Source organism: Aedes albopictus, chromosome 3 (assembly GCF_035046485.1).
Source record: "Aedes albopictus strain Foshan chromosome 3, AalbF5, whole genome shotgun sequence".
Lineage (NCBI taxonomy): Eukaryota > Metazoa > Arthropoda > Insecta > Diptera > Culicidae > Aedes > Aedes albopictus.
The window spans coordinates 195,130,244-195,156,056 of record NC_085138.1 but is presented as its reverse complement, the minus strand read 5'-3'; the positions used below and the strand labels follow the sequence as shown (position 1 = coordinate 195,156,056).

The following is a 25,813-nucleotide window of genomic DNA, read 5'->3' as shown; positions in this document are numbered from 1 at the left end:
GCTTGATTGCAATAATCTATGTGCGCGGCTTATACAAAATAGATGCGGATTATTTTTAGTGTATTTGAGCGAACCCGGTGGAGACTCGAGTTTTTTTTGCATGCAACACGTTTCTAAAGGGTGCAGACTGCAGAGGCTGGCAGTTAAACCGACTGGCAGCATATTTGACGTCAAAATTTTGTAAGAGCATCGCCACGGGCGTCCCTATCTGGGTCCCTATCCCTATTTCCGGGCCCTGAATAGGGACCCATGTTCACACCGGTGGTATCTAAACGGGAATGAAAAATAAGGACGCGACATGGGATTAGCGATGGGTTTCCACATTTGGGGACCCACTCAAATCTTGCACTGAGTTGCTATTCCGATGGTTTGTGTGACGTCACTTTCTTTATTTACATTTTGCGGTGAAGTGAGCTGAGTAGTGGTGTGGAAAATGAACAGCAGTGGATAAATAGAGCAAGAGGTGAATATTGATGTACTTTGTCTTACGTGACTAGATGTTTTCCAGAACCCTATCACAAACAAACAGACGCAGCACTAATAATTCCCACGTACACCGATTCACGTTTATTTAAAAATTTAATAGTTGGCCAATTGCCCATCTGTGGCGTTCGCAGCGTTTTTGTTCAAATTTTACATGCGCTCACAATTGTCACCTAGTTTATGATTGGCCACTCTATTGGCCAAACTCAATCCTTCTAGATTGGGTGAATATGTTTCGGCGACTATGATTTTGAATAGCAAACGTAACACTTGAAAGAAATTGCTATTAAAATCATCGTCATGTGAACATAATCCCCAATGCCAAACACGCTATTTCACAAAACGCTCAGTAGGTGCCGATAGTGAGCGAACGTCAAGCGGCAGCAAAAATTATGTGAGCGCCGTCTGCGAACAATTTGCAAACTACAGAATATTTGGTTTAAATATTCTTTAAAAAATAAAACGATAAGAGATGACTAGAGGGAGACCGGAGACGTCTGCTTGTTTGTGACGAAATGTTAGAAGTGTTACGTGTGCTTGTCTGTGACCCTTTATGCCTTTGTCACTTTATGCAGGATTCATCAAAAGTTTGGACATATTTAATTTGTTTTAATTTGTACTACGTCCAATAAAAAGTAAGGACCGCTTTTAGCAACGCACGGTGGAAAATCAATATGTTTTTGAAGTCCCTAATCCCAAAATAGAAACCACTGGTGGGAAGGTGGGGTGCTATCCTAAAATAGCACCCGAAAAGGAGTGGTATAATAGGGATAGCGATGAGGACTCCCGTGGCGGTGCTCTAAATAATGTAAAAATTGTTTTTGTAACTTTATCATCATCGTCGCATCGAAATCTAGTGCTTATCGCCGTCAGTAGCAGCAAACAATAGTAAACTTACGTTTTCTCTTGTAAATTTCTTATAGCCCAATCATGGAAGAGCAAGTAGATCAGATTTTGGATAAAGTGTAAGTAATATACTATTGAACTGAATAATTATTAAGCTTATTGACGATTTCGATTATTTTAGAATGGCCACTCCTGGAAATCTTGGCTGTCTCTTGGCGAACAATCAGGGACTTTGCATTGGCGGTAAGCAGTTATCTTCCATAAATTATTTTCCATAACTCTCGTTAGAAATAGCACTTCCACATTTATTAACAGAGAGCTTTCTTCGTATTAATTTGCAAAATTAGCTCTTTAAATGTTATTAGTTAGAGTAATTTGGGCGCATTTCGGTATTCATCTGTTCATATATTTTACAAAACTTAAAACTTTTAATACAATCAAACAACGTATCCAATACTTTCCACAGCCAGAGGGAATGCATCGAAAAAGTCAGCCGGGATAATCGTCGCAATTTCTGAGCAAGCATCCCAGTTGGATCCCAATTGCAATGCCCCGGTCGTGTCATTGGAAGTCGGAGATAAGTAAGTGTTCTTCCCATTTCATGCGTTTGGGCTTATTGTATAATATTGCGCATTTTCCACCTCACTGGACCCCTTTCGCAGTTAGTATAAGTGCGGGATCGTGAATAAAACTGCGATTTTTAATCAAATCGTTTCGGTGTTTTCTGCGCACTTATTCAGCACCTTGTAATGCATAAGTGCGCAGAAGACACCGACACGATTCGATGCAAAATCGCAGTTTTATTCATGATCCCGCACTTATACTAACTGCGAAAGAGGTCCAGTAGGGTGGGGAATGCGCAATATGTATCAAACACTTTGAAACGAAATAACGAAACATTTCACTTTCTACAGATTGTGCATAATTCATAAGAATGGCGTGACTGGAGCTGTGTACAAGCAAAAATAAATCGTTATGGGTATAGTTCATAGTTACATGTTTGTTACATGAATAGAATCTTCGAAAGCAACTAACGTGGAATAGGAAAAAAGTTCACTCCTGTAGCCTTTTTGAACTTCATTTTGGTTCCATATAAATTGCGCAATTTTTAGTTAATTGAAGAAATTTATCTCCTGAAAACAGAATTGCAAGGCAACATGTAAGAAATAACAATAAATAATAACATTTCGTCACTTTATCGTTCGATTTGATATTTTTTTCCCATAAAGGCATCGTTGGGGGTTGTCTGGCCAAAGTCAACAAATATCAAAAATTGTGTATGGACAAAAGTCTACGAGGGAGGAGGGGGTCTAAGATGGCCAAAATGAGTACGTAGTTTGCGGACAGCCATATAAAAAAGGAACAACAAAAAAAAAAAAGAACTCATCGAATAAACCGAAAATCGAAAGTATAAAAATAAATATAGGGTGACAATGGGAATTGTCGGCAGGTTTGTTCTCTTCGTCATGGGGGGTTTTTGTCAGCCAAATTGCCTGAAACTTGGCCATATAATTCAGTTTTTTGGGAAGGATTTGAGACCAACTCTGAGTTCAATAGGTTTCAAAAAACTCCCATCGTGTCTCAATCCACACATGTAGCTCATAAAATATTAGAGCAATTATCTGTCAAAAATTCAGCATTACAAATAGAAGATTTGCAGGCATAATATTGTAGAGCTTGAGCTTGATTGACCGCATGTAGATGCTACTTCCACACTCACATGAGGAATTAATTATTATTATTATTAATATTTATTAGACATTTTACCACTTATGTGGCATTCGTGTCTGGCAAACGTAATAACTCCTAACTTACACCTATTGATTTATATTGAATTATTAAATTAAATTTCATTATAAATGTCACAGTCTTTAATGAATTTCAAAGCTTTAGCTTCTCTTTGTGCATCAAATGCTAAGATTTCACCGAGTGATCCGTTGATACCACAGCTTGTTCGTTGTCCGGTGTAGCCTCTACAGTCTATGAAGATGTGTTGGACCGTAAGCTGAGTCCCACAATAGTTGCACACAGGTGGGGGCTTCTTGTTGATTATAAACGAGTGGGTTAGACGAGTGTGTCCTATTCGTAGCCTCGTCAGAACTCGTTGTTCGGATGCACATTTACGATCCGGATATTTAATGGGCAAAGATTTGATTTGCCGTAACTGCAATTGGTGCTGACGCCATTCGTTCTCTCATGTTGACCAGATATTCCGCTTTATGGCCTTTATGACGTCCTGGGCAGGTATAGGGATGTCAAGCTTTGGCTGGTTGCGCGCTTGTTTGGCCAGTGCGTCTGCTCGTTCATTTCCGGTGATACCACAGTGACCTGGGATCCAGCAAAAGGTGATGTTCTGTTCTGTTGAGATGTTCTCTACTGCTTGAATCCATGGATGTTTAGACCGACCTCCTTGGATGGCGTCTAAACAACTAGCTGATGGGTAGTACGGAGATCGCAAGAAATTTCTTGGCCTATCTCGATGCGTGGGAAATTCAGGCAAGGAATCGCTCAAGAAATAATAAAGCGACGCTTTATTCCGGATCCTAGTACGGAGCTGAAACGAAACGTCAAATCAAATGGGGATTGCTGTGTTAAATTTCTTGACCATTCCGGTTACGGAAAAATAATGCACTGAACAAAAATTACTTGAGCGATTCCGTTTGAAGTGCATACCTCGCATGAATCAGTAAATATGATTGTGTCTTGATTATCGTTGCAGTTAGACGCGGCAGTCAGGAGGCCGTACGCTTCTGCTGAAAATATGCTACAAACATCTGGTAAAGAGTGGCTATCCTCTTCGTTCCCTATCACTACCCCAACGCCAGTGAAGGGGCCGTCTTTTGAGCCGTCCGTGAAGCACTTGGTGTGATGTTGGTACCGATTTGTGATGAAGGATTGGAACACTGGGATTACGATACTCTTGTTTGCGCCTGCTTTGATGTTGTTTCTAATATGGTTATCTATGCGTGGAGCGTGTGTGTTCCATTCTCGATCGGTGTTTCGGAGGGTGGGGCATACATTAGGCAAAGTATAACCTGTAGATTGCTGAAGCAGGGTTTTTGCTCTTGACACCAGAGGGTAGTTGGACGCAGTCGAAGTTTTCTCCAGTAGCCGTACTGCGAGTTGCGCCAGTCGTTGTATTGAGTTCTCCAAATTTTATCTCACGAAACCTAATGCAAGCCTATCCATATACGGGAGAACAAAAGATGTTTACAAAGTTCTTACAGATAGATTAACACGGGAAATCTGAACACAAACCACTACCACACAGGAATTTGGATTGGTCAATTAGTGCCAGGCGGAAAGGTAGGCATCCAGCTTCAGCCATGACAGAGGGGATAGGGCTGGTAACAAAAACCCCGGAAGGCAAGCGTACTACTGCATTGTATATTGGCCCTAATATCCGTTCCATGTCTTCGATGTTGGTGCTGATCAATCCCAACCCGAAAAATAATTTTGATACTACTAGCGCTGATCCCGCTTTTAATAGGGTGGCTCTAGTGCTTCTCTTTAGCCGACATCCTAGGATTCGAAGAATGTTGATCCTTGCGCGGCAACTACTCTTGACTGAAGCTAGGTGTTGTTTAAAATTGATGTTCGAGTCTACCCAAATTCCTAATATTTTCATTTTACGTACTTGTGGGATAGGAGAATTGTTTATTCTAATGGGTCGACCTCGTTTTCGGTGGCGTTGACGGCAGCAATGGAGAAGCTTAGATTTAGAAGGAGCGATAGAGAATCCGACGCTAGCAGCCCATTCCGTGGCAGCTTTGACGGCTTTTCTCACATTCTGGCGGACTGATGAACGATTGCTTCCCTTCACGACCAGAATGACATCATCGGCGTAAAGCAGGATTTCAGCGTCTGCAGGTATTTTGTCGAATATAGGTTGCATGGCCACCAAAAAGAGCGTGACTGATAGAATAGATCCTTGAGGAACTCCGTTTTCGGCTTTCCTGGGGCTTGAGAGTGTTCCGTTCGCACAGACTTGGAAGCGTCTGTTAGCAAGGAAGCTAGAGAGCATGTTTAACATACGGTCGCAGATCTTCCATTCTTTCAGGGTACGGAGGATTCCAGGTTTCCATGTTGTGTCGTAGGCCTTCGATATGTCGAGGGACACAATTTCGACATGCTCATTCATATCGAAGTAGAGGAGAGACTAGTGGTGTGCCGCGACCTAATTTATCGATATTATCGATATCGGTTATCCAAATTATCGATATCGAAACGATATCGGTTTTCAATTATCGATATCGGATCCGATATCCGATAATGAAAAAAATATTAAATTTTATTTTACTTTCACTTTTTATTCATATATGGCAGTTTCAGTAACTTTTTAAAAGTGGAAATATGAACATCATGTTCATTTATTAAGACAATTCAAGTTATGATTTATTTTTTTGTACCTTGATACAACAACGGGAACCCACACTTACAATATTATCAGTAATAGGAAAATACTGCTATACAAATTTCTTAATCACCCTCCTCCTGCTATTATGGACCCTTAAGTAAATAAAGGTTGCCTGTCGTTGTACATAATTGAACCTCGCATTGAACGATCCATTCATGATAATTCCAAAGCTTTGTAGCACTGCGTCCGATATCGCGGAAGGAATATCGTCGATATCGGTTTTTGAATTATCGGATATCGTATCGATAATTTGGACCCGATAATTATCGATAATATCGGATTTATCGATATCGGCACACCCCTAGGAGAGACTCTAAATGTGCTAGGCGGGATTCGACACCCTTACCTGAACGAAATGCGTGTTGACGTGGATCTAGCTTTTTGTTTGTTTCGAGTTCGGTAATGAGGCGGCGGTTTACCATTCTCTCGAAAACTTTACCTAAACAGCTTAAGAGAGCTATCGGTCTGTATCCATCTGCTAGGCTTCGATCCGCATCCGGTTTGGGGATTGGTATAACGGTACCTAGTTTCCACTGCTCTGGAAACTTCCCGCTGTCCCAGACGCGATTGAATAGCTCTAACAAAGCAACCTTGGAAGTCATAGGGAGTCGTTGCAACATTGGGTAGCCTATATTGTCTGCGCCTATTGAAGGACCACCTTTGCGATCAAGGGCCCACATCAGTTCTTCTATACTGAAGTCAGTGTTGTATCGCTTGTAGAGGTTTGGTCGTTGAGAGTGTTGGGATATGGTACTCTCAAATTTGTGTTGCCGTCGAAATTTCTCTGAGTAGTGCGAGTTAGATGATTTGCTCTCATATTCGTCTGCTAAAGCTTCCGATACAGCTTTTCCGTTGTTGGTAAAGCCTTTGGGAAGGTTGAGTGTGATTGTACTGGTAGTCCTTTTGCCTTGAAGCCTGTTTATCTTGTTCCAGACTTCACTTGCCGGGGTGTTCGGGTTGATGCTTGTGACGAAATCCTCCCAACATGTTTGCTTCGCATTCTCAATAGTTTTGCGAGCTATTGAGCGAGCTTCCTGGAAGTTTTGTAGTGCTTGAGGTTTTCGAGGATCGTCGTTACTCATCCTTCGTAGAGCCCGTAGCCGTTTACGTCTCAGCTTTACTGCTACTTCGACGTCTTCGCTCCACCATGGAACCGACTTTGGTCCGCGTTTTGCAGCAGATTTTGGGATTGAAGATTCCGCAGCTAGGATAAGTTTATTCGAAAATTCTTCAACTGTCAGAGAGTTTCCTGTTCGTAGAGTTTTGCTCGTGAGGTCTTCAAAACGTTCCCAGTTGGTTTTTGCGTAGAGCCACTTTGCACGGGTGTGCAAAGCGTTTACGGCGTCCATCGTGTCGATTACTATCGGTAGATGATCGCTGTCTGAGGAGTCTGTCAGAGTTTTCCAGTTGAATTTTGTTGCAACGGATGTAGAGCACAAGGAGACATCTAAAGCTTGGGTGTTTCCAGTGACTGGGTCTATTCGGGTGTGCGAGCCGTTGTTTAGGACTATCATATCGTTTTGCACTACAAGTTCTAAGATTTGTTCGCCTCTTTTTCTTGCTTCAGTAGCACCGCTACACCGACTTCCCCAAGCGGTATGGTGTGCATTCAGGTCTCCTAATAGTAGTATTGGTTTGGGAAGCTCATCTAGTAATTCTTGCATTAGACTGGCAGATGAGGAATTAATGGGTTATCTGCCGGGTACTAGCAGGCATCTTCTTTTTTTTATGCGACAATGGCGCCTACCGCGTCATGTTGCAGATCAATGTTGGGAAGGGGAAGGAAGTGACCAAATATACCTCTGCGTCTGCACAAATTCATGCATGCGGACTTCGGAGTGTTGATGGGATATAATGGTTGGCAGAGAGTTCATACACTGGTGCGTGGATGCCAGGCGTAAAGTGAAAGATTACTGTGTTTATTACGTTGATGATGATGCGCGTCACAATTCACTTGATTGCATAGTTCGTAGGCTTTATCTGATAGATTGACACTGTGCTGTGGAAGTTGGAAGAAAGGGAAACGGGACGGGCCATGGATTGAACTCCGGACTTTCTGCATACAGAAGCAGTAGCCATCAGGCCACTAAGTCCATCTTTCCATCCAAAGATTTCACAACTTCTAGTAATGCTCACAGGTCCATTTCATTAGCTATATACATTTATTTTGTATTTCTCTTAAAACAATAACGAATCTTACCTTACATTGCATCCGTTTCAGTATTACTCGAACCCAGTACCTCGCTAATGTACTGTGCAGCGTCGAAATCTTCCGCCGCGTTCTCGCCGCTGCTCACGATGATGCCACTCATCACCATCGATAGGTACTCGGAGGAATGAGATTTTCGCACATGCGACTCAATGTACGACTTTGTTCCATGAACATTAAAACAGACCGGACACGTTGCCGTGTCTTCGTCGTCGTTGGTATTTGTTCGAATACCGAGCACTTCCTCCAACTGGCCCCGGTCTAGATCCAATCGTTTAACACCTTCACGCCTCTTTTCTTCCCATTCCTTCCGGTGGGACCATCTCTCGTGGCTCATGGCGTAATCTTTGCTAGTGTACTCCTTCGGGCAGAAACGGCACTTTGCCATAACCGTCGAGTGCACTTTGTTAATGTGGCTCTAGAATAGTTAACATTATTGTTACTAGTTGAAAATAATTGTATGTATATAGGATATACAGTTTACTGATTTACTACATTTGCATACAATTAAAACAAAACTATTCTTCAACACTTTTTCCATGCTTGCTGTTCCGAAAATCGAATCGAGATAAACAGAACTACACGATAGTAATGAATTTTTTTTATGAAAAATGGTTATAAAATTTTATAAAATACAATTTTAACCAAAGCACACAACCGAGAGCACTCTCGGGTGGGTGGAGCAGTGTCGACGGAGCGAATGGTTTGATGAAGACTGCAGATGAGTTTTGGAAATGAACGTAGCGCGGGCGGTGATGCTGCAGCATGAAACCCGACAGAACATGGAACGCTACAAACAGGAGCGGAAGCAGGAAAACCCTTTATATCTAATAAAAAACATCCGCCTGGAAGAAGCAGAGTGCAAGGAAAAGAAACTGGTGTGTCGTTCTCAAGAAACACGTAACTTATACATGAAGCTCAACGAACCCAACAACGACTTCGTGTCGTGAGCGATAAGAATGTAGAAATGTCGTGGAAACTATAGCTCAATGCATCATCTGTAAATAGACTTCAAGGCGGCATATGACAATTTTTACTGAATAAGCGAGAACGGCTTTCTTGTGAAGCAGATCAGACTGATCAGGCAACGATGAACGATGCATAAAACTGCGTAAAGATGTCGGATTGCCGGGAGAACTATCTAATTTATTTGAGTTTTGCCGGGGACTTCGACAAGGTGACGGACTCTCATGTCTACTATTCAACACCGCCCTGGAAAACCTAATCCGACGAGCCGAGCTCAGCAACCGGGATACGATTTTCATTAAATCCGGCATATTTGTTTGCTTTTAGGATAGCATAGACAATGGAAATTATCACCAGAACATTTGGAACGGTAACAGAACTGTACACCCGCCTGAAACGCGACACACCAAAGGCTGGAAACTGTTAAAGGTGGTGAACCGTCAAAGCCAAAGAGTATGCTGGTGAGCGAAACCGAGCATAACGAGCTACGTTTATGAAGTTGAATCACGATATTTATCTTAGAAGTGATGGAGGATTTCGTCTACCGTGGATCTTTACTAACGGTGGACAACAGTGCGAGTCATTAATGCGTTCAAGAAAGATTCACTCCACCAAAAATTCCATGTACAAAACGTTTAAGAACTGCGGTTTTCTACGATTATGAGACCTGGAACTTACTCGAGGACGACCTGTAGGCAACTTGAGTGTTCGATTCGCACGATGAAAACTGACTACTCGCTGCGCTCTACGACGAATCCAGCATCCAGAAGGTGGTCAAAGCCGGAAATCGTGTTGTAACAATACCAAACAACAGCCCTGCAAACATGATACCCGTCCCAGATCCGGTTGGTACAAGAAGGCGTGGAGCACAGTGAACAAGTTGGCCAGGTATAACAAGATCAGGTGAGCATTGGGCGTAATTAATGATGGAGAGCGGAAGCACTGCAAACCGAGTATTGTGTGTGTGTGACGAAGTAGAACAAATAACTATGTATAACGTAAATGTGACGAACGCCCATTTGATCATGGAAACCCGATTAAGAAGTTGCAAATGTTTTCATCAGTATTCTACGTAATGCCCAACTGGTTACCTTCAGCAAGTGTGCCTTCATCGTTCTTCCGCAGTGCTCACATGATGACACTTCATCGTCTCCGCAGGTTGTCGCCCGATGGGCTTTCAGTCCGAATCTGCTAAAAAGTTTGCCGCATTTGTCGCACGGGATTTGTTCTTTGTTGTCATGTACCATCATTACGTGATACTTGAAATATTTAGCCGTCATTCTGCAATAACATAAATGTTATAAGTCTTGAACTTGAACTATGAAATACAAGCTGTTCATAACTACAAACTTACACTTTGTTGCAATCCGGGCACTCGATTTTATCCTCTACGGTGACGAGTTTATGCTTATCCTTGTGCTTCTCCATCAGTGCCATCGTTCGGAACTCCAGCAGACAGATTGAGCACTGAAAGCGTTGTTTTTCTTCTTGCTCCTTGATAAGCTTTCTCATCTGGTTGCGATGGCTTTCGTGCGCTTCCATGTGCCGGCTCATGTTCTGCTTCTGGACCCTACAGATCGAGGAAAAGGAGTTAAGTTGATAATATGGTGTGGTTTATACAATCAGATAAGTTTATCTTTTTTGTAATTTAAAATTCAATTTAGTATAACTTTAGATATAATCATTTAATATGCGAAAAGTTATGAAGATGACAATATTCATATTAAACTGTGATTTAGAAGCATAGAAATATGATGTGCTACTTACGCTTTGTTGCACTGCTTGCATGCTTCGTAGTCTTTCATCGCGTCTTGCTTAGGCACTGTGTCGATACCGTGCGTTTTCACATGCGCGATCATTTCACTTGGCGTGAAACTGTAAAATAAAAGGTATCCATTTAGTACGTCAAGCAAATTTCAGTTAAAATTGATTCCCCCGCTCCATAACATAAATTGTCAATTCCCACAATATACGAGCGATGAGTTTAGGACGATATATTTATGTGGCACCGTTCAGAAGAACGGAATGCAACGACGAAGGAAGAACCACGAGCTCACTTCACTCCACGGTGCACCCAAAATCCTGAAAATGGCTAAAGCAGGAAGGATGCGGTGGGCAATAATTTAAAAAAATCTCTCCAAGATAAATATGATTTCTCAAGTGGAAAGTGATCTACTGGTCGAAATAAGTGAGCTGTGCAAAAATGAGCGATTCCGGTTGATATTTAGGGGTGGCGCAAACGGTTTAAGTTGAATTTTTGTTAGAGAATCCTTCAAAAACATTTTAAATTTAACTTTCAAACATAAGATTTCTAGACTAAATCGGTGATTCTAGACCCAATTGGACCAAATTTGACCTCAAAATTGCGATATCTCTTCTGGTTTCCGAGATATTTGGTTATTCGGGGTTACCAGATCCAAGGTTGAAGGGTTTCCTAGACCAAAAGGGAAGTGGGTGGGAGCGCCTGCGTGAAAGTTTCTCACAAGCATCGCTATTCTTGCCCTTCGGGTGGCTAAAAGGAGAGCGTCCAACATAGCTCTGGTCCTCACAAGTTCCTACCTCATGCTTCCACGGGTCAAGCGATGATAAAGTCCGCCAACTATAAGAGTTGTGTGCTTAGCTGGTAGTGCAGCCTGGGCACTGTTGTCCTTCTGACTTCAGCTAGATTGAGGTAGTACGTCCAAGCGTCTGTTCATCAAGGAGGTGCGGCCAAACAGCATCAGTTCTGGTATCGAGCGGCTGAGTATGAAGTGCTCCTCCACCGGAAGCTATACCTGAGGTGGCAGCCCCACCACGCTGACTAGGGGACCTCACGCCAACAACCTACCCAACTAACATTTTCAGCGCTATAAGCTTCAGTCATTTGCTTTCTGTTGTGTAACCATCGAGTAAAAGCAGTCAACGCTGAATAAAAGGAAAGCTAGTCAAATATAAAGCATAAGTTAATACACGACTGCAAAACAAGCACCATCCAGCTACCAAACTCGGTTTTCAGAAATCCATTGCTTCTCACTGGGGCTGCTTTTACTCCACTCTATTCCAACTCCGGGAGATTTGCCGGAAGATGTGAAAACTTGAACACATCGAATAGGAGTCCCCACTAACAAAACAGCTGCTACTATACAGTACAATTCCTAATACTGACAAATCCCCAAACCAGCAGCGCTTTAAAGGCCGTTATGCGATATTATTACAACTAGAAGCTCAAGAGCTTCTGGATCATTTTGCTTGTTGGTGTCGCATAAATTTCTTAGCGGTAAGTGTGTCCAAGTGCTGCGTCATCTCGTATTGTCGCCGCAAATCTCCAATAGTGTACGATTACATAAATGGACAGGAACTCAAACGCGTTGAGAAAGTTGTAGACCTAGGTGTTTTGCTTGATTCCCGATTGACGTTCAAGCTACACTACTCTTCTGTTATCGACAAAGCCAACCGTCAACTGGGTTTCATCCTAAGAATGTCAAAAGAATTCGACGATCCCATGTGTCTCCGTTCTCTTTATTGCTCTCTCGTCAGATCAGTCCTGGAATTTGCGTCGATAGTTTGGTCACCGTACGAGGCGGTCTGGGTTGCAAGGTTAGAAGCAGTACAACGAAGGTTTGTCCGATACGCCCTGAGGAATCTGCCTTGGCGTGATCCGTTGAACTTGCCACCCTATGTTCAACGTTGTACCTTAATGGGACTCGAACCGCTGTATGTCCGGCGCAGAATTACTAGAGCTGTGTATGGTGCGAAGATAATTCGGAACGAGATTGATTGTCCTGCTTTGCTTGAGCGCGTTCAACTGTATGCTCCGGAGCGTGTATTAAGGACAAGACAACCTATACAGGTAGCATCGAGGAATACTGATTATGCAGCGAATGATCCGATAAACTCGATTTGTAGTGATTTCCGTCTAGCCTATAATGTTTTTGATTTTAATTTTTCAATTGACTCCTTCCGACAACGCTTGAGCAGAACCCATATTTTTAATTAGCACCTAAGACCTAGTATTAATCTATTTCATTTAGACCCTGTTGTCCGATGAAAACAAACACAATAAATAAATAAATAAATAGAAGCTGTAATAAAGAAACTGTTGGTTTACCAACACGGCTTGTCGGATGTAAACCTTATTGTCAAAACAAACTTTAAGCGGGATATATAGCTACTACACAAATTCTTTACAGCTATCCATCTCTGTTCTGTGAAATTATTTGGGTTGCTTTTATTGCACTTTAATTCAATGCCGGAAGATTTTCTGGAAGATGTGCAAATCGAGTAAGAGTCCCAGCCACTATAATAGCTGCTTTTATACAGTACGTTTTGTAATGTTGCCAAAACACAAAACAGCTGCGCTTCGTAGCCGTTTAAAGAACACTCTTTCAGCTAGAAGCTGTGAAGAAGAATCTGTTGGCGCAATCACACAGCTTGTTCAATGTAAACATTATTGCGTTTGACGTTTCACAAGCTTTTGCAGCAAGATGAAGTTGGGTAAGGTTTCTTGTGGCACAATTATGAAGCCTTGTCTGGAGTAAAACAAAACGGGCTATTTTCTATGTTTTTATATATAGCAGTGTGGCAGCGAGGACATCATCGGGACCAGTGGATACGGAGATCGGGAGTTCGATTCCAAAGGGCTGTCAAGTTCTTTAATTATTCAATTTTAAAAGTGATAATTCCAGTTCCTGTATTGCGTCACGGTATCCATAACCTAATTATATTTAATCGTTTAATTTGGGGATGCCGTATAACTATTATTTAGCAACTACGAAAAGGCTGAAAAAGCGCCTTTTCAAGATGTTATTCAGTTAGTGGTTACATAGGAGCCGAGAAAAGGCTATGACTTGGTGGCATAGAAGCTTCTCGCACAGCATATACATGCTGATTAAGTTCGCCAGATTCATTGGTATAGGGCTTGCATAGAAGCTTCCATCTACATGTACAACACAGTAACTCAGCATCAAGCCGTATTGAGGACGCTTTGTTGACGTTTACATTCACAATAAATGTTAGTTGGGTACTGTTCTCGAAACCCATAAACCGTCACCGAAATTAAAAATGAAGGATTACGAATTTATTCAACGGCAACGACTTTTAGCGGGAAACAACGGACACGAAGTGGAACTAGGAATCTATTAACCCTAGCTCAGCAGGGTAAACTGGCACAATTAGTCAATGAGGCATGCCGTATGAAGCTCGATATTCTAGGACTGAGCGAAGTCCATTGGCCGAACTTTGAAGAACACAGATTCGCGTCGGGTAAAATTCTACTATACTCTGGCGCACGAGGTGAACACGCTCCTCACCACCGTGGAGTTGGTTTCCTGCTCAGGGCTCACGCTCATGAAGTGGGAACCTTTTAATGAGAGGATAATTGTGGCCAGATTCAGAACACGTGTTCGAAACCTTACAATGACCCTATCATACACTCCAATCGATGCAGCCGAATTGCAAGACAAAGAGAACTCTTACAATCAATTGAATGCTGTCGTGGATAAGATTTGAAAAGGTGATATCAAGATCCTCATGGGCGACTTCAACGCGGAGGTTGGTTTCGAGAACTCAGACTATGAGCAGTTGAGGAGTACGTGTCTCTGGAGCAGACCTACTGATACCTGATGAGCACGTCATAGTCTCGGAGAAATGAAAGAGAACGGTGAGCTTTTTGCAAAGTTTTGTAGCAACAATGACAAGATAATTGGGGGATCGCTCTTTCCTCATCGACCGGTGCACAAAATAACAAGGGTTTCCCGTGATGGCATCACGGAAAATCAAGTCCACCACATCAGCCGAAAATGGAGACGGAGCCTTCTTGATGTGCGGAACAAACGTAGCGCCGACATTGCGTCCGACCATCATCTCCTAATCGGCAAGATCCGACTGCGCATTGCTAGGATCCATCGACAGGAAGAGAATATCGGGCGCCGGTTCAACACACGCCGACTGGAAGACGCTGCGGTGAAAAGGTCCTTCGTCGAGGAGCTAAATAACCGTGCTGCGAATATCCCAGAAGGTGAAAGCGTAGAGCGTAGAGCGCCATCAAGAACGCCACCGGCGAGAATAATTTGCGTGAGCTACGCACCCGTAGAAAGCAGTGGAAGGAAGATAGAAGATCGAAGGAACGCCAAAACCGCGATAAAGCGAGAGAAAACACGAGGACCCAGAGCCGTTGCCCGTCAGCGCTATTCGGCTCTCGAGAAGGAAGTGAAGCGCTCATGTAGACGGGACAAAAGAACGTGGGCGGACTCTCTAGCCGACGAAGGCGAGAAAGCCGCTAACACCGGCGACATCCGTCTCCTCTACGATCTTTCACGTCGGCTTACTGGGACTAAGATGAATGCTACGATGCCCCTCTGACCAGTCGAAATTTGCAAGCAAGCGTTAGATTGGAACTCAGTAGGGCATCGCAGCAGAGGCAGACCCAGAGGCTCATTGCGGCGCAGCTTCAACCATGAAATCAAACAAGTCGATAGAAATTTGACATGGCCACAGGTCAAGGCGATGGTGTTTAATCGTCCAGGAGTGAGATTTTTCAATTCGGTCCTCTGCACCACCGTGGATGCTGAGGACTGAAAGTAAATAAGTAGTACTTATAGGTACTGTGGAAACTTTCTGCTGAGGGTATACCTCATTTTCTTATTGTCCTTCGACTTCTACAAATGATTGAGGCAAGTAGAGCTGCTGCAGCCCGTGTAATGTGATGTCTGGTTCTGGCTGCAGTTTGTACAGCGTCTTTAGCCAACGGTCATCGTTGACAGCAGATCGCTCCGTATTGGGAGAGTGCATTACAATGTCTGGTTAGGCGCTGCCCACAAACTACCTGGACTCATTTTTGGCCAACTCAGAACCCCCTCACGCTCCGTAGACAAACATTTGTATGGAGCGAAGACTTTGGCTAGACCCCTCCTCCCCCACAGAGTCTACGTAGTTTATGGACAGGCCCTGACGTTCACCACACTTGACGCATTTTGCCTCCAGATGGCATTTCCTCTTTCCATTGTCACCAGAAGCACTGCGTGACGTCCGTCCTCTTCTTAGAATAATGCCCTTCTCCCACACAATGATGTTGAACAATAGACTCACTTTTTGGACCTGCTGAAGTTTGAGTGCTTCATTCGGAAACTTTAGCAGATGCAGGGCTGTTACAAAAGTGTCGATTTGGAAACCGCAAAATCCGCGCCAAGCTATATGAAATCCGCGCCAGGACAAAAACATACGGTTTTGATGACTCATAAAAAGCCAGACTTTTGTTGAACTCCAGATGAAGAGCATTTTTAATGAAAAATTAATTTTTATTATTATTATTATATTTTATTAAAGACACTTTACCAAAAAAGTTGGCATTCGTGTCCAATTAATTTTTAACTATTATTAATCTATTACTTTATATGACAACTTATACATCAAACAAGAATTGAAAAATGTTGCAAACAGGCTAGCGATATAATTAAAAAAAAAATTTCAGAAACTTCCTGGGAATTTCATGGATTACTTTCTACAGAAACTTATTTTATGAAGATACAAATAGAGTAAGACTAGTGGAATTCATTGATTAAATCACCAATAAACTTTACTTCTAAGAAAGATATTCATAAAAAGGAAGCACTTCAAAAAAAAAAAAAAATGTCTGAAAATTCAGTAAAGATTTTTGCAAGTTGGGATTCCGAAAGCTTCAACGATTTTTTCAAGTATTCTGCAAAAAAAATCTTCAAAAAATTCTACCAGGAAACCCTTTAATAACTGTTCCCGCAACTCTCCTCAAAACGAGTGCTCCGCCTGGAAATCAAAGAGATATTTTACAACAAAAGTTTACGTATTTTCAGGATAATTCTATCAGAAATTTAGCAAAAAAAAAACGATTCCACATAAATTCCACAAATAACTGATCCAGGAATTTCGAGAACTTCGTTAAACTCATCCATAATGAATGAAAAAAGTCCTGCATGTTGAAAAAATTGATAGAACTATTGATTGACTACAAAATTCAACCAAATGTTTCTCCAAAATTGCCAACAGGCGTCTTTTTACAAATTCCATAAAAAACAGCTTTCAGTATCACAAAGAAAACCCAGCCCCATACTTCTAGTTTGAAAATGTTCATTATTTTTACTGATTGTGTTGAGCCTGATGTCTAAATATTTAAGGTGAAACGAGACGCCGTGTTATTTTTCCTATCTTGCCTCTCTTTCTAACAATTTGCCTCGCGATTTTGAAGATGGTAATCTCGAGACCTATCGCACTGAAGATGCTGAAAACCAATCAGCATATGCACTGCAAGTGAGCATACACAATGATAGGTTTTTGTTGCAAAATATGAAGTAGAATCTGAGATTACCATGTTAGTAGCAACAGAGCAATGGCGGATATTTTCTCGACCGTCCCGTCCGCCCTTAATGTAAGTGCATTTGAAAACGGTTTCCGCAAAATCCGCGCCGAAATTAGCAAAAACGCGCGAAACGCAAAAACCGCGAAAAACGCAAAATCCGCGCCACGTGTAACAGCCCTGCAGATGTTTTAACGTTACTAGTTAACGGAGTTGACGCACACTACACGGACATTCACTATCGCAAGTTTTTGCCTCACTTCTTCAACCGTAACTGCCAGGCTTTGCTAGAGCTTGGTGTCACACTGTAAGATATTGATGACCAACTAGTCTTGTAGAAGTTTTGAGAACCGTCATAAAGTCTAATATCTTTTAATTAAATTCTATGATGGTTCTATCAACCCTTTCTTGTTGCTTGAATAGTTTTGTGCGTGTCGAACTGGATTTGCAAAGCTTCCAGTGTGCACACCATATCTAATATGGCGTAGTTTTTTTCTGCTTCAATTTGAATTAAGATGGTAATCAGTTTTCGTCACTGATAGTGCATGTAAAGTATTCAGGCCCATGCCAATTGAATGTGCGAATACCATGTTGAAGTTTTATTCATTTTAAAAGTAGACACACCTGCCTGGAATTGATTCAGATTTTTGGCAAATGTCTATAATGTGTTCTGGGATGCTGGTTCTACAGCCATTGAGACGTATGGGGTCATGAGCTGCACGAGATTTGTCAAAAATTCGATGATTCATAAATAGTGTCTAAACTTATTCATATGTGTGGGCAAGTATTCTGCTGATTCATAAACTGTGGTTTCCGGCATTCTTCTAGAAAGTTAAAATTTTAACATTTTTCATTAAATTCAACGAGCAAAGTGTTCACGAATTAGAAGTATAGACAAGACATACTCCTACTGTTTGGTTTTGACTACATTGAAATATTTGGTTATATTCTTCTGTATTATTATTTTTCTGATGCAAAAACCCTTAGATGATTCATACGTGTGGGGTCAGTGTAACTCGATTGAGTGTGGGAATATTCAAGAAGCGTGACGCATTTTACCCCAAAATGTTCAAAGATCTTTCTAAATCTAGATAATACACCCGTAAGACAATGCTAGATACTTTTTTTTTTGTCGGGTATATTATCACTGCGACCATATTTGATCTTTTGTGATACACAACCCATTTTACTAATTGTACCTTGTCGCGGTGATTAATTTTTATATGTCAGAAATCATCAACGCAAGACCTAGGTATCATCAGGTATAATGTGCCGTATGAAACGCACTACCTTACTTGGATTTAAAAACCATACTTCAAAGGGCTGTAAAAGTCCCTTATCAAAGAAAATCGCTCTTCTGTTGAAAAGAGCAGGACAACTGCATAATAAATGCTCGGAGGTTTCACTATCCTCCTTACAAAAGCGACAAATATCGTTTTCAGCTTTGCCCATTAATTTCAGATGATATCTAACAGGGCAATGTCCTGTAATTAGCCCTGTGTACGAACACAGTTCATTTTTTGACAAGAGTAAAAGCTTTTCAGGCTTATTCTGCGCGGCGTGTGAGGTGAGACAGATGGTTTCGTTTCACGTGACGTGAGACGACTAATGTAAATCAAATGGGGCGAGTCGACTTTTGTCACCTCATTCGACTCGTCTCACCTCACACGCCGCGCAGAATAAGCCTGTTTGTGTATTCGATATATAAGGCATTATGAATTTTTTGGATTGCCGACATGCAACAGCATTCCCCCAGTTCGTAATCACCATCTTTTGTTCCCAGTTCCTGAGTTCCATATTGACAGAACATTTTGCTAGATGCTAGATACTTACAATTCTTTACAAATATAGCACGAATGCTTTTCGTTAGATTCTGGTGCTGTTATTGTCGGTGCCTTCGGTTTGGCAGCGGGTTTGGGTTTCACGGTAATAGCTGCTGCCGCCGCAGTTCTCTGTGCTTGTCGCTGCGCCTTGTATTGTGCTAAACAGCCCGTTTTGTGCACTGTATAACCGTCGGGAGAAAAACTGAAAAGAATTACCAAATTTCAAATTAATTGTATTGATTCAGAAAAAAAAGCTTTCGCACCAAAATGAATTACCTGTCCTTGCAGAGTTTACAGTTGATCTTCACCTTATGTGCCAGATAAAGATGATCGTTTAGTCCCGGTTTTGTGGCAAGCGTTGCATAGCATATTTTGCATTGAAACTCGTTCGAAACCAGTACATTGAACAACTTTGCTTTCTTTTCTTCCGGTGCCGGCGATGCTTGCGGGATACTTGCTGCTGGAGCAACTCGTTTCAACGATTTAACCGGGTCAATTTTTATGATGGATTTCACCTTTCCAAGTGTCGCCTTTTTCTGGCTCTCAAGCACTCTGTTGTAAAATATGGAAAAATCGAACACTGCCTTGCTGCACGTGGCACAGATTAACTCGCTATCAACTTGAAGTTCCTGGAAATAACAATGGAAGCATAGTTGGGTTTTAAATGTGTAGTTTTGCAAAGTGGAGGAGTTTACGGATTTATGTGACACAAAATATCTTACATCTTTGAAGAGCTGTTCGATGGCTTTCCCCTGATCCTTGTTTATCGGTTTCAACGCAGTGGACGCCAGACAAAGGATGCATTTTAGCCCCACGGACATCTTCGGTGCGATGGAAGCTGATGCATTCGTTGGTGTAGAACCTGTCAAATTAATAGTGTTTGCTACTGATCCTGCATTTTGCTGGGGCTTGCTGTATGTGTCGATTGTTACGCACTTTCCGGTAGCGCTCGAATCCTTGACCAGGGAGATCAAATTGTACAGATTGAAATAAGCTGCGAAAAAACAAGAATTCGGTAAAACCAAGTATTAAAGAAAATATACCGATCATACCAACGTGATCCGTGAAACGAATTTGCTTGTTCATGTTCACCGTTGGAATCCAATCGACATTTTCCACATCGGTCAACTCCGCCATGGCTCCGGAGGTGAAATGCAGACTGCACAGCTGCAGTTTACAGAGATCAACCTTATCCCATTGGGTCGACCGATCCAACATTTGGCACCAGAGCAGAAGCCGTTTTTCGGACAGCACGCGAAGCACGTAATTTGTGGTGTCCAGTTTTGGAAAAGCGTAGATTTTAGTCTTCCAGCTGGGCGCCTTGTTACTAGCGCAAAATCTGATGCTGCAAATCTGAAATTGAATTGGATCACATGAAGAGGTATGTTATAGTCAGATGAACATTACGGATGTGATGATCGACAATACGTTCTAAGCATTTCAGAAGAAAACAGGTCAAACTGATGTGTCTAAGACTTTACAGCAATTCCATCGTTTTTCGGGATTTGTAGAATTCCCTCCCTCCCCCATATCTCAATATTTTAATACATGTACTGTCACACTGTTGTAGACACCCCCTCCTCCAAATGTTGGACGTAATTTGTGGACGTTTCCCCAAAAATAGTGTTTACATACGTATCTTTCTCCGTGTACGCACGCAAAAGATCACTGACGAACACTCACCGTATTCTGTCTTAAAATCTCCTCCGCTTGCTCCTTCTCGGCGGCAAGCACTTCCGCATCGGCACCGTGCATCTTGGAGGGCGGCTGCTCCGGCAAGTGGAGCGACGGCACCCAATCGATGCTGCCCGGTTCGTTGAGTTTGGCTGGTCGGCCGCCGACAAAGTGTCGACCGCAAATCCGCACGCTCCGGTTCATCTGTTTCTTGTAGCCGGATGCCTTCCGCCACATAGCCAATCGCATCGCTATGAGCTTCTCCTGCTCCCTGCTGCCAATGTTACCAAGTTGCGGAAACGTGAAGAAGCTCAGATCGCAGTTTTTGTTGTGGTTCCGACATGTTACCACCGCACACGCAATGACCATCGTTCCGGATAATTTTCACTTTTTTGTAGAAATTCACTGGTTAATGTTTGCTTTTTCAATTTTTTATCGATCCGTTGTGAGGAAAATAGAACGCGACTAAAGTCACTGCAAAAATGTCTGATGGATGAAAACACTTGGTTGGCGGATGCTTCGAGAGTTTTTTTTTACGTGTTTGTGTGCGTGCAAACGCTGAAACCGAGACATTTCTGAAGGCCTTTGCGCATGGTTGCCAAATCGACCAATTCGAACACTCCAAATTCTTAAGCACGATTTGAATACCGGTCGTATGCATGTAGTATGAGACAAATATCAAATCCTCGCTTCAGTCGACTTTTTAGATCCCATTTAGGTCCCATATGAACTGTGCAAAATTTCAGCGCAATCGGTGAAACTATAATTTAGCGCAAGCGGTTCAATGTTTTCATAGGATTTACTATGGGAAAAGTTACACTTTCAGATAAAAAATCCCAGAGGTCGTCCCTTGTCTCCTTAATTCAAATCGATCAATGTATCTTGTAGAAAAATCAATTATGAAAGTTTCCTTCGAAGACCGCAAAACAATTGGATGCTTGTGGAAAAAGTTATTGATTTATTACCGATTAGTGATCCACTGAACGGCTTTTTGTTTTGTTTTATTAGCAGCACTGTAGCTGCTGCCTTGGCTGCTGTTTCTGGGGGTGGTGATGCCTCCCGCCACCCCATGCAGCAACGGCAGCAGCAGTGCTGCTGATAAAACAAAATAAAAAGCCGTTCGTTGGATCACTAATCGGTAATAAATCAATAACTTTTTCCACAAGCATCCAATTGTTTTGCGGTCTTCGAAGGAAACTTTCATAATTGATTTTTCTACAAGATACATTGATCGATTTGAATTAAGGAGACAAGGGACGACCTCTGGGATTTTTTATCTGAAAGTGTAACTTTTCCCATAGTAAATCCTATGAAAACTTTGAACCGCTTGCGCTAAATTATAGTTTCACCGATTGCGCTGAAATTTTGTACAGTTCATATGGGACCCAAATGGAATCTAAAAAGTCAATTGGAGCAAGGATTTATTTTTTCCATACAAGCGTGTACCATACTAATGCAAGGTCGTATGTGCTTATGCCGATTAAAAATTCGATCAGTTCTGGAGCTCGATTTGAATAGGTCGTATGTGTCGATTAAAAATTCGATCAGTTGGATTCGCTTATTATAGCGAAAACCGTTGAAATTGAGCAAAGTTGATATATACAGCAGAATCCTCACAAAACAGGCTTTCTGTTTCATCATTAAAAGTTTGCAAAATGTCTGCCATATTGCTACAATGACTAAAATAAACTGATCGAATTTTATATCGACAAAAGCACATACGACCTATTCAAATCGAGCTCCAGAGTTGGATTCGCTTATTATAGCGAAAACCGTTGAAATTGAGCAAAGTTGATATACACAGCAGAATCCTCACAAAACAGGCTTTCTGTTTCATCATTAAAAGTTTGCAAAATGTCTGCCATATTGCTACAATGACTAAAATAAATTGATCGAATTTTATATCGACAAAAGCACATACGACCTATTCAAATCGAGCTCCAGAATTGATTGATGCACCATGGGTTCATTTAAATATTATTTACGTAACGCAAAATTTGACACAGACCCCCTCCGTCCCCCACGTAACAACTTTTATATGGGAAAAAAATTGAAATTTTGTATGAAGCATAACACAGCGCTAGACTTCCTTCCTCCCCTCATAGCGTTACGTAATATTTGAATGAACCCCAAGCGAAAAGAAAAAGAAGTTTTGACATCCAAGCGGTGGCACACCTCTCGAATGTCAAAACTACAGACAAACAGACGTAACATTTAGAACAACTTTCGTGAAAATCCATCGCCCACTTCACACTACCATCAACACTACCGTCTTACCCCGCTCGTTCGACACGTTTTAATTCGACACTTTTTAATTCGTACCCCGCTTATTCGACACATGTCGAATTAAAAAGTGTTGGAATGTCACAGCGATGTACACTGTAAATGCAAAACAGTTTAATATTGCGCTTATACTCGCACCCGCAGCAGCTCCTCTTGCAGACGCTAATTCCGGAAGTTCAGTTTTGGTGCTATTTGACGCCCAAACCGCCTGAAGATCAACCGGAATCGACTGAGGATGGCAACAATCGTAAAAAGAACGAGCTTTTCATTCGCACCACCGCAATATCTGTTGAAATCATGTTTCATAACAAATCCGGAAATCAAAACAAAAACAAAAATATAGTTGCCAAATTTCAATGAGCAACGTGGTGTAGGGTGACCAGTTTGTCGAATTAAAAGTTTACCCCGGTTATTCGACAACAGTCGGTGTCGTATTAGCGGGGTAATACGGTACCATCACCGAGACCATCATCTGGTGGAAATGTATCACGAAACACTGCGTTTTGCAATATCGTCAACAGAAGGCGATAGTGTGAAATATCAAACGCAAAGAAAAACGATGCGCGTATCTCTGGTTGTAAAAATCACAACTATGAAGATTTAAAATGTTCGTTGAAAGCGTGGTCGATGGATATTTCGCAAGTGTTACGTCTGTTTGTCTGTGTCAAAACCTAGGCCGCAACAGAATGGCGTTGCAGAACGGATGAGCATAATTCCCATACAAACTTTGAGGGGCTTGTGCCCAGGCTTGTGCAGTCTCAATTTGCAACCAAATGAGCTCAAATTTTGGGAGAAAGCATAGAATCTAGATACGAATCGAATAAGCGGTGTGGAGCAAAAATGATTTTTTACACCACGCAAGTGTGCATGGCGTTTGCGTTGAATGCGGAGAACTACGTGGAGGCATTGCCGGACGACATTGATGAACTTCGGAAGCGTGACGTTTGGCCGGAATGGAAGCGTGCGATCTACGACGAGATGCATGCGCTCGAGAAGAATCGGAACTGGGATCTCGTGGACCTACCAACTGGTGTTCTACCGGTTCCCTGCAAGTGGGTATTTAAAATTAAATACGGTGATGACGGTTCAATCGTCAGGTACAAAGCTCGGCTCGTGGCCAAAGGGTGTTCCCAACGACAAGGCTACGTTTACCAGGAAACGTACCGTGGTCCGGATGACAACCGTCAGGACCCTGCTGGCGTTGGCGGTACAGAAAAACCTCCACTTACACCAGATGGATGTGCGGACCTAGGTGCGGACGGCGTTCCTCAACGGAAACTTGACGGAAACCGTCCACATGCGGCAGCCACCAGGATTTCAGAGGGGGAACAAGGTGTGCAGGCTGAACAAATTATTGTACGGCCTGAAGCAGGCACATCGTAGTTGGAATGAGCGTTTCAACAGTTTCATCCTGAAGCTCGAGTTCCAACGCTCACAGTACGACAGCTGAATGTACATGAAAAATGCGAACGGCGTGTGGACATACAGTAGACGTTCGATAAGTGCAACATGTTTACGTTTCAGTTACCGAATGAAATTCGCTAACTGCAACGTCTGACAGCCGTCAAACAGTTGTCAATTGCTGTTGGACGCAGCCAGAATGCACTCAAAAACATCGCAATGCAGCTGTAGTGCATCTGAAAAACATCGCAACTCCATTGACGTTTCGTTTTTGACAGATAGCGGTGCGATAACTGCAAAATTGTTGCACTTAGCGGACTTGCAGTTAAAAAGCATTGCAGTTAAACCGTTTGCACCGAGCGAACGTCTACTGTACCTAGTCCTATACGTCGAGGACATCGTTTTGGCATCAAGTACTCTGGAAGAAATTAGACGGATTGAGCGTAAAATTAAGAGCGAGTTTGAGATGGACGACATGCAGGAGCTGAAAAACTTCCTGGGCATGCGGATTCAGTACAACATGGAGGAAGGTACGTTGCGATTAAATCAAGGGATGGACAATTGCAAGCCGGTGATGACTTCATTATTGGACGCCAACCCTAAGCTGACCACGAAGGATGACGAGGAAGCGACCCAGCATCCCTACCGGGAGCTAATAGGTTGTCTGACCTACTTGATGTTTTCAACTCGTCCGTACATTAGCATCGCGGTGAACTTCCTAAGCCGCTTCCAGAGTGGGGTGACCGATGAACCCCGGGACCAGAAGCGGATGAAGCATTTGGACATTCGCTACAACTTCATCAGAGAGTGCATCCAGAGTGACGTCATCAAGCTTCAGTACATTCCTGGTATATGACATCCCTATTCCCAATAGGATTGTTTGCAGCCAACATGAATTGGGCTCCCCCATTGACAATGCATTTGAGTTCCTTTAACATTGGTATAACGTGACGTCATCGCACCCTGGTGGTACATCCTGACTGGAGATCAATTGGTGGACGTCATCACGAAGATCATACCCAAATAACAGAACTAGCTGAATAACAGTTTCTTAAGTTAAAGTTTGCTTAACCCTCCATCAGTCGCATCAAAAAAAGTTACACGAGCGGTCGCGTCGTGTACTCAGTACACGGCATACGCTTTCAATTATGGTTTACATGCTTTACTAGATACAATGTTGGTGTCTTCAGCAAAAATGTCCAACTGGATGATGTGCGTCTGATAGTGGACATGAGGAACCGGTCAACACAATCTGGTCCTGTCCCGGGTGTCGGAATGGCCCTCGCGGGAACCTGTTTCGTGGACATTTCAGTTATGGCACCAAAACTAGGCATGCGACGGCTCTATCTTCATGATTTTCCATAGCCATTATTTTGGTAACCATGAAAATGACCAGTGACCTCCCT

The 25,813-nt window shown here is 42.4% G+C and overlaps 2 protein-coding genes across 5 annotated transcripts in view; one reads left to right on the top strand and one right to left on the bottom strand.

Annotated features, from left to right (window-relative positions):
- Positions 1–162: 162 nt before the first annotated feature.
- On the top strand, positions 163–2,320 carry LOC115261167 (ragulator complex protein LAMTOR5 homolog). Of its 3 annotated transcripts, none has more exons than XM_062857204.1 (5): positions 163–463; positions 1,407–1,448; positions 1,511–1,572; positions 1,796–1,910; positions 2,244–2,320. In XM_062857204.1, the coding sequence occupies exons 2-5, from the start codon at positions 1,414–1,416 to the stop codon at positions 2,296–2,298; spliced, it is 267 nt and encodes an 88-aa protein (XP_062713188.1). In that variant the 5' UTR covers positions 163–463; positions 1,407–1,413; the 3' UTR covers positions 2,299–2,320. The 3 variants fall into 3 exon arrangements, with proteins under 3 accessions (XP_062713188.1, XP_062713187.1, XP_029718384.1); XM_062857203.1 differs by having other exon boundaries at positions 163–1,291; XM_029862524.2 differs by having other exon boundaries at positions 164–1,448.
- Positions 2,321–7,889: 5,569 nt separating this feature from the next.
- Positions 7,890–25,813, bottom strand: part of LOC115261473 (protein suppressor of hairy wing) — a 40,439-nt gene continuing 22,515 nt past the window's right edge. The window contains exons 1-9 of one of the 2 annotated variants that reach the window (XM_029863163.2): positions 20,733–21,246; positions 20,102–20,402; positions 19,772–20,043; positions 19,326–19,678; positions 19,060–19,251; positions 10,689–10,796; positions 10,276–10,491; positions 10,013–10,202; positions 7,890–8,373 (exon numbers count right to left, since the gene is read on the bottom strand). In XM_029863163.2, the coding sequence (XP_029719023.2) occupies positions 7,948–8,373; positions 10,013–10,202; positions 10,276–10,491; positions 10,689–10,796; positions 19,060–19,251; positions 19,326–19,678; positions 19,772–20,043; positions 20,102–20,402; positions 20,733–21,092 (2,418 nt within the window). In that variant the 5' untranslated portion in view covers positions 21,093–21,246 and the 3' untranslated portion in view covers positions 7,890–7,947. Of the gene's footprint in view, positions 8,374–10,012; positions 10,203–10,275; positions 10,492–10,688; positions 10,797–19,059; positions 19,252–19,325; positions 19,679–19,771; positions 20,044–20,101; positions 20,403–20,732; positions 21,247–25,813 lie in introns of those variants that run through there. The other variant, XM_029863164.2, reaches the window with a different exon arrangement.

Excerpts from the sequence above, each read along its gene's own strand:
- LOC115261167 (XM_062857204.1), top strand. The coding sequence starts at position 1,414 with ATGGAAGAGCAAGTAGATCAGATTTTGGATAAAGT. Across the intron at positions 1,449-1,510 it reads GATCAGATTTTGGATAAAGT|AATGGCCACTCCTGGAAATC; the intron begins GTAAGTAATATA and ends CGATTATTTTAG. Across the intron at positions 1,911-2,243 it reads TCATTGGAAGTCGGAGATAA|ATTGTGCATAATTCATAAGA; the intron begins GTAAGTGTTCTT and ends CACTTTCTACAG.